The sequence below is a fragment of the Ixodes scapularis genome, unplaced genomic scaffold, assembly GCF_016920785.2.
Source record: "Ixodes scapularis isolate PalLabHiFi unplaced genomic scaffold, ASM1692078v2 PGA_scaffold0__279_contigs__length_252992795, whole genome shotgun sequence".
In the NCBI taxonomy this organism is placed as follows: domain Eukaryota; kingdom Metazoa; phylum Arthropoda; class Arachnida; order Ixodida; family Ixodidae; genus Ixodes; species Ixodes scapularis.
The window spans coordinates 247,384,978-247,398,106 of NW_024609835.1; the positions used below are offsets into that span (position 1 = coordinate 247,384,978).

General features: G+C 48.4%; 1 protein-coding gene across 1 annotated transcript in view; it reads right to left on the bottom strand.

Annotated features, from left to right (window-relative positions):
- The window catches only part of LOC8025626 (sortilin-related receptor), a 286,962-nt gene that overhangs the window by 228,463 nt on the left and 45,370 nt on the right, over positions 1–13,129 (bottom strand). The window contains exons 8-10 of the mRNA XM_029971324.3: positions 12,384–12,573; positions 7,706–7,817; positions 105–178 (exon numbers count right to left, since the gene is read on the bottom strand). Of these exons, the coding sequence (XP_029827184.2) occupies positions 105–178; positions 7,706–7,817; positions 12,384–12,573 (376 nt within the window). The remainder of the gene's footprint in view (positions 1–104; positions 179–7,705; positions 7,818–12,383; positions 12,574–13,129) is intronic.

The following is a 13,129-nucleotide window of genomic DNA, read 5'->3' on the forward strand; positions in this document are numbered from 1 at the left end:
ACAAGGACAGCCATTTCTCGCGTTTCGAGCACGCAGACACCCGTCTAGTTCCTACCTGTTCCCGGGCTACCCGACGGGCAGCCTTCCCGACGGAGGGCACTCACCTCGTGCCAGGTCAGGCCGCCGTCGTTGGAGACAAAGAGGCTGGGGTGGCCCTTGAGAGACGTCCCTATGACGCCTGCAAGGAGGGGTCCACAGTAAGGCAGATTAAACCTAAGAACCTGCAACGCTACAGAAAAAGCAACCCATTTCTGTGGTCATTGAGAGGAGGATGACGGCAGCAGATATATACTTTAGCTGCTTCTTCAAATCCCACTCACTCCGATCCCGGCCAAAACCTTGGTTTCCTTCCTAGGATGGCCCTCACAATGCATTCCTCTCGGAAGAGGGAAATTCCGCTCCATAACACCAAACTAGCGTGCATTTGTAGGAGAGTGATGAGCGGATAAATTGAGGAGGAATACCGAGAGAAATACCCAGAGACTGTAAGCCCGACGACGCTCAAATGCTACGCCACGTCGTTGTCGAGCTACATTTCCAGCCTCCAAGCGGCACGCTTGGAGGCTGGAAATTTTCAGCTTGCACGCGCCCTATGCTTTCGCTGGCTGCTTGAGAAAGTTGCGGGCCACAATATCAAACCCGAGTACGATTTTATGTTACAGCCATAGCTGCTACGGGCCGCATTTACGGCGTTGGCATTGCGCTGGGCCGAAAACTTTAGCTTTTTGCCTGGTTTGATGAGAACTGGCACGGCCACGAGTCAATTTTCTCTAACCACAGTAGTTCAACCCTCAACCGAGAAGTTGCACCAAGCGGGCCAGTGCGTGACACGCACTCATTCTGTGTGCGTTCAAATGGCGTCTAAGCGTTAGCCAAGGCTACGTGCTGGATAGGAGTCACGCCTGTTTGCGCACACTTCAAAAGACAAAAAAACAATTGGGTACAAAAAATGGCCGAGATGTCGCCACTCGAGCAAAACCGGGCGTTTTTACAAAGGCACTTGGCTTTGAGACCCCTCTGCCCGCCGTCTCCGTGCCAATGGAGGGCCAAGAAGAATGTCGACCGAGAGAAAGCAGAAAATTTGCTGGTTCCAGCCAAGGGGATTTCACAGGCACTGTGGGACCACCTGATTTCAAGGGACGAGCCGCAAATCATCATTAAACGTCGCCGACGGCGCCTGCCTTGGGATGTTTCTAAGGGGTCACGCCACTTCTATGGATTTCAGCATGGACAGACGGATAGGCCGCCTGAAGGTAGGGAGAATTTTGAGTATGTTGTTTGCATGATTGTAACGCACACTTTTTTTCGCCAAAATCGGTGCCTAAAACTAGATGCGCGTTACAATCGGAACCTAAAACTGAAACTCAAAAGAAAAACATAATACAAGGTGGCTAGCCCCACTGCCATTGTGACCGTTTATTTACATTTGGCATTTTTGCACCCGTATTCACGTGGATTTCCTACCTGCACAAAATCAACCGGGGAGGATCATGTGATACTCCAGTGGTGCCTAGAGAGCCTCAGGTAAGAGTGTTCTCAACTCAAATCATGAAGAGCATTTGCAATTTAATGGAGGTACAAGAGATGGTAGATTATACACCCGTTTAAAAAACACTTATCCTGTCAAAACAAAAATAATGTCTAAAGAAAACTATTCTTCGCGTAAAATATTCTAGCTTCTCCAGGACTGTTCATAACCGGAGTTCCATTGAAAAACCACCCGTAGCACCACAGACCAACAGCAAAATTTTTGCAATGTAATGGCACCCATAAACGCGTACACTGGGTGAGCAGTTGAACACACTCTTGTTTGAGAATCGCTAGTGAAACCAGCTCTCAACGTCCCGCATCTCTGCTCGTGAGGGCCACATGACCTTCCCTTTCTTCGTGTTTTGTATATTGCGTCATCCTAGAAGTCGTCCTCGACGTCGTACGAGGTCAACCTGGGTGTCGTTCTCTAGGTGTCGTCCTCGAGGTTGTCCTGGAAGTCGTCCTAGACGTCGTCCTAGAAGTCGTCCTAGAAGTCGTCCTAGAGGTCATCTGAGAGGTCGTCCTAGAAGTCGTCCTAGAGGTCATCTGAAAGGTCGCCCTAGGCATCGTCTTCTAGGTGTCGTCCTAGAAGTCGTCCTAGACGTCTTCCTCGAGGTAGTCCTAGAAATCATCCTTGAGGTTGTCCTAGACGTCGTCCTAGAAGTCATCCTCGAGGTCGTCCCTAAGGTCGTTCGAGAGGTCATCCTCGAGGTCGTCCTAGAAATCGTCCTTGAGGTCGTCCTAGACGTTGTCCTCGAGGTCGTCCTAAAAGTCGTCCTTGAGGTCGTACTAGATGTCGCCTTCTAGGCGACGTCCTTGGGGTCGTCCAAGAGGTCGCCTTTGAGGTCGTCCCACCATAGTACAGCTCCGCTGGTCTTCCTTCTTCACCAGAGGGGAAAGGTTGGAAGTTTTACTTCTTATTGTTCTTTGTTTGATCTTCTTTTCTCTGGTCTTTCTCTTCATCCTCCTCTGCTTTTTCTACATGGTAAAGTCGCGTTTGAGACATCCTCAGTGATGTGATTGGACTAAGCCATTTTGGAGCACCTTTGGAGCAGCCAAAACAGTGTTTGGGAGCAGCAAATGTAGCCTTTGGAGCAACCAAAACAGTGTTTTGGAGCAGCAAAAGTGGGTTTTCGAGTAGCCAAGACAGTGTTTTGGAGCAGCAGAAGTAGCTTTTGGAGCAGATATTCTTAGAAAAATAAAAGTATTTGTTTTATGTGCTGTACAAACGTACAACTTTGCGTTGTGTTCTGATGCGACGTGTTGTAACGGAGCTCGCTGCCTGTGTTTTTACTGCTGAGACATTCCACAAGTGTAAGGTGCTGTAGGCATTACCTAGCAATTATGAAAGACCGCTTGTCACCGTTTTACTGATTCCAGACAAGCCAGATTTTCGTAAAAAGTAAGCAAACGTAAAATGGATTGCAAGCGTCCTGGCTGTTGCCTCTGTCGTGCAATCATGTTTGCGTGCACGTGAGGGCAACTTCGGCAGACTTGTAGTTGCTTGCGCGTGCTTCGTCGCGCGAGCGGACATAATGGCTGTTCGATCGAAACCGCAACTAGCCACTCTGCTCTGTCACCAACTGATTCCCAAAATTGTATGCAAAATGTAACTGTCGAACATACAAAAAAAAAAAAGTCCGACGGTGTGTGTTTGCCAGGCCGGCAAACAAGATGCAAGCTAAACACACAAACACACACACACACAAAAAAAAACCTTAGCGCATTGATGCAAGACATTGCGAGCCAGGGTCAAAACGTTGTTGGAGCGCTTTGTGCAACGACTGAACTCGAGACAAACAAGCGCGCTGAGCGGGTTCAGACATTGCCTTCTTTGTTTTAACTCACTTCTCTCCCCCAACTTTCTTTTCCGGCAGATTTTTCACGTACCGAGGTCCCTTTCAAAAGAAAGCCCACCGAGAGGAATTTAGGTAATCAATACTTCGACAGAGCAGTCTTTGAGTTAAAGAAAGATTTTTGTAGCAACGTATGATTTAAACAACAAAAGGAATGTTGATGAACATGCGGCGGTACTTAGTTTCATTTTAGAAAGTGCAATATCTGCAGCGACGTGGGACGGCAACACCCGACGTCGGGCGACCACGGTGACTGGAAGGCAGGGACCAAATATTGTTTTCTTACGGCTGTTGCTTTCAGAAGTGAGTGATTCAGCTCACAAAGTAACACCCGCTGCGCACAAACATGGTTTCGTTTCACAGCATGACGGCATGGCTGGTATCTGGCACGCTAGCGTTGGAGTGTCTGCACACACCCGCGTCTATCGTCGAAAATATAAAAAAAAAAAAAAACGCGAGACGGCGGGAAAACCATGCAAGACCGGATGGACAATTGGTGCGGGGTACTTTGTGTCGGGCGGCCGCTTGCGCCACCTAGCTCACGCATACTCAATTACGGTTCTCAGTGTAGTTGTTTTTTTGGCGCAGGCTTGGCGCAGATTACCCCATATTTTTGCGAAATGTAGCAGGATGTAGCAGGGTAGCCCCTAGGCGCAGTTTGGCGCAATTGGCACAGCAATCACACCACTGCATCCTCTTTCCAGGTGCCACAGTGCAGTGACGAGCCGCCGCAGCTGATTAGAGCTGGAGCCCCTGACTGTTTGCGCCTAGTAAAACAATTTTTTTCGGTCACACGGGCACATATACGGCAGCTGAAATAGCACTTTTCTTAACCACTCTGGTAGCACACAGGTACGGCGTTGGTCTACTGACCGGGAGTTTGTTGGTTCCATTCCCACCGAGAGACAAGGCAATTTTAATCTAAGAAACCTGGTCTTGTTATTTATGCGATTCATTGCAACCTTTGGTGGCACTTCAGAGTTAGAAGCTAGCCCCCAAAACACATTCTGCATAAAAATAATGGCCTTGTCGGTAGTTTAGTCTCGTGATGTAGTAAAAAGAAACTTTGTCCAAACTCTGAGCTAAAAATGTTCGTGTAAAGCTAATCAAAACATTGGAAGCTGAAGAAAATCAGCCATCTGCATCGAGCCTTTATTTCAAACTTTTTGTTCACGTTCCCCACATGGAGCGAGAGTCCAAGTACGCACCATGGACTCTTTCCGCACGATAAACTCTCATCAAACGTGAATACACGAGCACGCGGGTGCAGCAACCGAAGCCAGCAGTAGCCAACTAAACTTCCCAATACTGTCTGCTGAAGTTAACGCAGGCTGAAACCGGACGTGCCGGTTTGAGGGTTGCAGTGATGTGATTGGCCTAAGCCGTTTTGGAGCACCTTTTGGAGCAGCCAAAACAGTGTTTTGGAGCAGCAGAAGTGGCTTTTGGAACAGCCAAAACAGTGTTTTGGAGCAGTAAACGTGATGTTTGGAGCAACCAAAACAGTGTTTCGGAAACCCCTAAGGTGGATTTTGGAGCAGATATTCTTAGAAAAATAAAGATATTTGTTTTAAGTGCTGGACAAATGAGGGACACTTTGGTCGCCACAATAAACAAATTATGATCAAGTTAGGCTACCTAGGACCCTTTCAACATGCTAGCTGAAATATCAATGATATGACATGTTGCGATGCTTCAGTTAAATGATACATATATATCTACCCACTATAGAGAAATAAGAACCAAACTGCGCATATTAAATTTATTTGAAAATGACCAGCTTATTAGTAAATATGAAAGCATAAAGTTAACTAGGTATATAATAAATTGAGGCAGTCTCCGACTGATGAAACGTGTAACTACTCCAGTGCATTGCGAAACTGTACACAAGAAAAAGGTGTTGTACGACTAGCGGGTGTTTCTCCTTTTGCTTTTCGAAACTTTCTGCAAAGCTGCTGCAAGCCTCGCTTTGCCTTCGGCAAGTAATGAATGTCCACTTTCAATGTCTCCAAAGAGACATTCAGATAAGCCTCGCTTTGCCTTCGGCAAGTAATGAATATCCACTTTCAATGTCTCCAAAGAGACATTCAGATATCCCACAAGTGTTCAGTGCTGTAGGCGTTGCCGAGCAATTCCAAAAAACCGCTTGCCACCGTTTTACTGGTTCCCGACGTGCCAGATTTTTGTCAAAAGCAATCAAATGTAAAGCAATAGATTGCAAGCGTCCCGGCTGGTGCCTCTGTCATGCAATCATGTTCGCATGCACGTGAGGACAACTTCAGCAGCTTGCAGTTGCACGCGCATCGTCGTGCGAGCAGAGACTGCTGTTCGATCAAAACCGAAACCATGCCACTCCGCTCCGTCGCGAACTGGTTCCCAAAATTGTATGCCAAATGTAATGGTCCAGCATACGACAGAAAACAGTCCAGTGGTGCGTGTTTGCCAGGCCGGCAGCCAAGGTACAAGCTAAACACACAGAAAAAAAAAACCTGAGCGTATCGATGCAAGACACTGTGAGTCAGAGTCAAGAAGTTCTTGGAGCGCTTTGTGCAACAACTGAGCTTGAGACAAACAAGCGTGTTGTCCGGGTTCAGCGTGCAGACATTGACTTTTTCGCTTTAGATAACTTCTGTTCACCCACTTTATTTCACGGCAAACTTTTCATGTACAACGGTCCCTCTCAAAAGAAAGCCCACCGAGAGAAACCTAGATAATCACTACTTCGACACAACACTCTGATTTAAAGAGGAATTTTTGCAGCAGCGTTTGATTTAAACAAGAGGAATGTTGATGACCTTGCGGCAGTTCTTACGTTTCAGTTTAGAAAGCGCAATATCTGCAGCGACGTGGGGACGGCAACACCCGACGCCATGCAAACACGGTGACTGGCATACGCAGGGACCAAATATGGTTTTCTCACGGCCGTTGCTTTCAGGAGTGTGTTTCAGCTCACAAAATAACTTCCGCCGCGCAAAAACGTGGTTTCATTTCACAACACGACGGCATGGCTGGTACTCGGCACGCTAGCGCCGGAGCGTCCGCACACGCTTGCATCTATCGTTGCAAAAATTTAAAAAAAGATGCTAGACGACACCCACGAGATGACGAGAGTGTGAAACGAGAGACGGCGGGAAAAACCGCTGCCATGCAGGACCAGATGGACGACTAACGAAAGGTAGTTTGTGTTAGGTTCAGTGCCGGGTGGTTGCTTGCACCACCTAGCTCACGGTACTCAACTTAGTTTCGGTTTTGAAAGTTGACCAAAATTGGTCCTTTGGCGCAGGCTTGGCGCAGATTACCCATATTTCGGCAAAATGTAGCAGGATGTATCAGGGTTAGCTTTTTGGCGCAGTTTGGCGCAATTGGTGCAGCAATCACATCACTGGGTTTGACGCCAAGAACGAGAAGCAGTCGCCCGCCGAACTCTCGGCAGTTCCGAGCTGGAAACCGAGATTATAATCCGCCCCCGTCTACTCTCTTGTCCCCGTGTCTTACCAGCTGTTTTATTTTGTACCTAAATGTGCACCAACTATCAACATACTTTACAAGATTACAATTAGGGTAAATAGGGATAAACCCCAAAAATTAACCCCCGAGGCAATTTTATCGAAACCGAGAAAAACCGAATAAGAAAAATCTCACGGGGAGGAAATATTTGTCCCCATGCAGCTTTCTTCCCGCTTAGGCCAACTCCTTTTTGGGCCAGCTCACAGCATTTGTAAGCAATAAATTTTTGAAAACTTTCAAGATAAGCACGGACAAGTTACAAAAACACGAGGCTGTGTTTTCGAGGTGTTAGTCGACGTCACCTTTCAAAGTTGCTTCTTTCCCTTACTCGGCATCCAGTGGTAGCAGAACGAGTACAGCTCGCCTCCCTAGAAAAATGCATCTCTTCCTTGGCTTCTCATTGGCCCCTTCAGTGCACTCCTCTCGCGAGGCATTCTGAAAATCCCCAAGCCCTTACGGCATACCTTCCAAAGCGCTCTGGAAGCTGCGAAATTCCTTTACGGCGGCGGGACCGTGAAGTGTCGGTGGACAAAGTAAATCCTGCGCAATTCAATACCCGTCGCTTCACGAGTCTCCTTTGGGCGCACTAGTTGAGCGTGGGCTCGCAATCTTTTGATCCCAAGTTGTCAATTCGTTTGCTCGTTTATCGCTCGTTCGTTTCGTCCCACAAATCTGCATTATAGTCCTCTTTCACCCTCAAAACTACCCGTGACGGAGGAGCTTCTGAGCCGGCAACGTTGCGTGCAAGCGTATAACCGGGTGGCGGCGATGGCCGTCCACTCGCTGAGAGTGGCAGACGTCCCTTGAACGCTCACCCGAGGCCAAGATGAGGCCGACAGCCGACTCCTTGGAGAAGATGGTGGGGCTGCGGGTGCCTCCGTACAGCAGGCCGAACTTCTGGCTCAGGTGCAGGGAGCAGCCCTGGCCCTGCACACAAAGGGGTCTCCCTGGTTGGCCCCACCCTTCCCACGTCCCTCCCGCAACTAGAAGGCAATGGAGCAAAACTTTTTCCTAAAATGATACCCCGAAAGTGGGTTCCGGAAAATTTCAGAAGGACGGCCAAACTTCGGCGGACAGGTTCAATATAGTTTCGGACCGTTGCAAGAGTGGCCAGACCATTTTATTGAGAGTTGCAACTTTTTCTCACAAAATAATCTTATAAACCACATTAAATAAATAAAATTTTAAGTAAAAATACTGAATTTAACGAAATAGGCTCATTAAAATAAAATATGAGATATGGAGAAAAACAACCACATCTCCACGTGGTGAATGATGTTGATTGGGGCGAAGCTCTGGTGGTGCTTATCTGCGTAGGCGGTGAGCCGCAGCATGCCGAGCCTTTCATTCGTTTTCATCCATGTCACGCTGCGGTCAAATGCTCAACTGCGTATACAACCACGTTCCATACCACACATTCTCTTTCTGACATGGACGAAAACGAACGAAAGGCTCGGCATGCTGCGGCTCAGCGTCTACGCAGACAAGCACCACCAGAGCTTCGCCCCATTCAACATCATTCACCACGCGGAGATGCGGTTTTTTTTTTTTGCCCTGCACGTTTTTTGCCCTACCGCGCTTGCACGATTGTAACGCACACTTTTTTTCGCCAAAATCGGTAGCCAAGGTTAAATGTGCGTTACAATCGAAACCAAAAATAAAAACTAAAAAGAAAAATGACCGCATCTCCACGAGGTGAATGATGTTGACTGGGGCGAAGCTCTGTTGGTGCTGATGACACTGATTTTGTTCATAGGTAGTGCTGATGGTGCTGATTTTTTTTTTATCCTCTCCGGAGTAGTTTGCTGTCTGCGAAGACGCTGAGCCGCAGCATGCCGAGGTTTTCGTTCGTTTTCATCCATGTCAGAAAGAGAATGTGTGGTATGAAACGTGGTTATATATACGCATTTGAGCATTTGACCGCAGCGCCCTCTCGTCTATAAATGTTGAGCCAATGCATGCAAAGTTTAACGCAATTATATACGCATTTGACCGCAGCGCCCTCTCCTCTATAGACGTTGAGCGGAAACATGCAGCGTTTCACCCATGACATCCCCAGCTCTTGAGTTACTACCACATCTCAGAGCCCCCTACTCGTCCCGCAGTCATGGCCGAGTGGTTAAGGCGATGGACTAGAAATCCATTGGGGTCTCCCCCCACAGGTTCGAGTCCTGTCGACTGCGAAAACATTTCTTTTTTTTTTTAAGAAGACAGATGGGATGGCAATCGATGTGAGCACGGACGCCAAACAAGGCTAGACCCTAAGGAGCTTCGCCCCTAAAAAACACACAATACTCACATACGGTGGCTAGCCCCATCGCCATTGTGTCCATTCGTTTACATTCACCATTTTGGTATCCATATCATGTGCATTAGGAAAGAAATTTGACTAGGAGGCATTATTTAAACGAAAGGCCATCTTGCTGGCGGGAAAAGATAACAGCAGAGCAGCACTGCATGGCCTAGCAATCCCAACGACCCGACGAGCTTGCAAAGTTGTTTGGAAGACGACCTTCTCAGAGGTGACGGTCGCGCGCTCGTACACGCACGAGAAGTGCCGCACCTAGGATGCTTTAGACGGAAGACAGGATTGCCTTTGCGGACAGGGAAGAACCATCGTCAGACTCCAACAACGGCGACTACCGTATTTATTCGCACAATGAACGCACTCGCGTATTAAACGCACCCCCAACTCGACAACAAAATTTTGACCCCTTTCCCCCACGCGCGCGAAATGAACGCACTTTTCTATCCGGGTGCAGCGAGGTCGCGAATGCACGGGCAGTGTGGGCAAACAAAACGCCTTGCAAAAGGCGTTAAAAAAATAAAAAAAGATCCAACGGAAGCAAGGAAAAAAAAAACATGGAGGATGTTTTTTTTGTTTTTTTTTTTCGTAGAGCAGTTTGGACTTTGGGATCGCGCACGCAAGGAGATGAGAAAGATAAGCGGAGAAGCCCTCGCCTAAGCAACGACTCAGCAAACGAAACAGCTTGCGAAAGGCAGCAAAAAAAAAACAGCCCACGGAACTAAGAAAAAAAAAACAAAGAGGAGCTTTTCTTTTTTTTTTTTGCACAGCGCAGTTTGGTTATTCGCGTCGGGCGCAGCATGCAAGGAGGTAAGAAAGAGAAGCAGGGAAGCTCTCGCCTAAGCAAACAAAACAATTTGCGAAAGGTGGCAAAAAAAAAAAAAAGACAACCCAAGGAAGTAAGAAAAAAAAAATGGAGCCTTTTTTTTTTTGCTTTATTTTTTGCACAGCCCAGATTGGTTACCGGGTCGCGCGCCACGCGCAAAGAGATAATACGTCGATTTTTCAGGATAAAAGATCCGTTCATTATGCGAGTAAATACGGACGCTAAAATTTTACTTCGCGTAAAGAACGCCCCCCCAACTTTGCATCAATTTTTCGGAAAAAAAAGTGTGTTCATTCTGCGAGTAGTTAACGGTAGTGCACGGTATTTATTTTTGCTCTGGTGCGAATTTGGTAAATTCTATTACATGAGGTACCTGTTCAGCCTTCCATTTTTTTACCTGCGCGGTACAATCGGCATAGAGTTATTTTTCTAATGTTTGAGCGCTAAATATATTTGCGAGTTCCAATAGGAGGGCTACAATTGTGCAAACAGGGTAAAACACGAGAGCCAAGGGCAGCCTCATTCCTTGATGACGCATGCCAGCGTATGAGAGCATAATTCACCAGAAATTGGCTTCCCTTTGCTCCGTTGGGAAAGGGGATTGTACAGTCGAACCTCGATATATTGAACTGTGCGGTGATGCCGAAATAGTTCGATACAGCCAGAATTCGATATATTAAATCACATCAAAAACGCGTCAAAAACTTGTTAAAAGCGCGTGGCTGTCGCGCTAAGCGAAGCGCCGACAGGCGGCACATGCGCGCCGACCGACCGCAGAGGCGGATGCAGCCGCATTAAATATCTGGTGCGGCTCGTACTTGGCGAGAACCTGGGGCCACTCTGGATCAAGCCACTTCTTGATTTCCTCTTCATTGAGGTTCGACTGTACAATCCCCTTTCCCCGAGACTTTGCCCCGAGACTGTCTTCCCGACAATGTTAAAGCGGGCCTTAAGACCGTTGCAGCCAACCGCTACTGGCGTTGAAGTTCTCGGCGCCGAGAATGAATGCAAAGGTCTTGGCCACCTGTTGTAACATCGGTCCGGATACAGGAATATTCCGGGCCCTTGCGTCGATGAACCATTTGTGCAGCGACTTCTCAATATCTGCAAAGGCAGCTTTGCGTACACGCTGCGCGCCTGAGTGCTGGTTCTGTTCTGCCTTGGCCTTTATGTCACTCTTGTTTTTCAGTAGAGTACTCAAAGTGCTTTTGGTAGGCCTAAAGCTTCGGCGACGCTCGACTTTTTTTCTCCATTCTCAACCCTCTGGATAGCTTCCAGTTTTGCAGCAAATGTCAGGGATGTCCGGTTTTAGCGTTTGGAGCCATCATTCACGCAAGGCAACACGACACACGAAAGAACTACGATCACATGCGTAGCACTACCGACACTACCGATAATACCGAGGACGAGGAGTCGGTGCAGCAAATGCGTTGCGTCGTTGACGTTGCGACAAACTATCCATGCAGCGGCGTGCGCGCGCCGCTGCGTTCAAATGGCACCCTCGGCGTGTGTGTAGGTCGGAAGCGCCCATTGCGCCACCGCTATCTTCGAGGGTGTTGCGGGAAAGCTCGCCGCCTGTCAAAAGAGTGCGGGCTGCTTGGGGTGGCAGAGTTTGGTATATCCATTTTATGCCCTGTTCGAAATAAAAAATAAAAAATGCACGCGATTTTCCGCGTGATATAGAAAGCGTTCGATATAGGCAATAATTCTACATATCCCTGTTCGATATATTGAGGTTTGACTGTAAATGCCGTTTGGCCGACGTTTGGCCTGGTTTCTAAGCTGATGACGTCGGTTCTCTCCGTGGGATGCTTTCACATTAACCACTAAAGTTCTAAAACATGAAAGAGATGGCAGCACCTCCCGGGTCGCAAGCAGTCTCGTGTTTAGGCAGGAAGTGGCAAACTTGTCATCGTGCACGCTTGGTGGCAAGCCTGGGAAGAATAAACTCTCCAGGGCAGTTCCCAACTGTCAGACACTTTAAAAGCAAGGTGATAAAACGCTTTTGCCCGCCAAGCACTAGACCATGTGACGGGATGCGACGGAAGGCAGGGATGGCGTCCGTCATGCCACGTTGAACAATTAAGCGTTACAAAAGGTCAGTATAAGGTTGACGCGACAACGCGCGAGACGAGACTTTATGCGGCTATGATGTCAGGCGTCCCAAAATGTGACAAATATACGGCAAGTTGGGCTTTCTCAGTTGGGGGATGATGCATTAAATTTAGCGAGGGAATTTTCCCACTGAGCCATTGAAACAAATGCTCACCGTCTGGTGGCTCTAAAACCGACAGTCCAAGACAGTGCCTGAAAGGCATCCCCCAAGTGGCAGGGGGCAGTGAGGCTTAGAGGGTCCACCTACCGGGTCACAGTGGACAGGCGTGCCGTCGTGGTGGACGCTGGGCGGCACCAAGGGCTGCCAGGAGCCGCCGTTGTCGAAGCTGATGACGGACACCTGGCCCTCCAGGTCCGTGGGGCGGCTTTTCACCCGGGTGGCGATGTAGACGCCCCGCACCCCTTGCACTCGGTGCAGGTCCAGCAGCGCCTCCTCCCTGCCCCCAAACACCCTCCCTCGTCTCTCTGGCGCAACCCCATTCGGGTTGGGAATCCCGCAGCACTATTTCGTACCATCGACTCTCGATAATTCCAAGCTCACTGGGGCACTTAGAATTACACCAACTTCGAATTTAAAAAAAAAAAATGCGCGAACCGCAAGTTTTTTTTCTTTGTTCGGCAGTTTCTTTGCCAAACGAAGCGAGAGAAACTATTCCGTGGCACTGCGTCAATTTCTGCAACGGCGGCGCTCGGCTTCTCGAAAAAAAGAGCAATGCCAAACTGCACAATTTCAATGTCCAAAAGTGGGCCACGGCACGTTTCTTGTTAGCATTCGATGGACCTCGTAGACCTGGGCAACGCCTCTAACCAAGTTTTGTTGACCCTACGCACGTACGGCACATAAAAGTAGTTGCAACTTCTGCGGGGACGACACCATAATGCGTGCGCCTGCAACCACGCTGGCACGGCTAGGCTCGGCCCCATAGCCGACTAGGCCTGCTAACTTGGCTGCCGCCGGCTTAGTGCTGCTCCACGCTCCTTTTCCTGATGGCG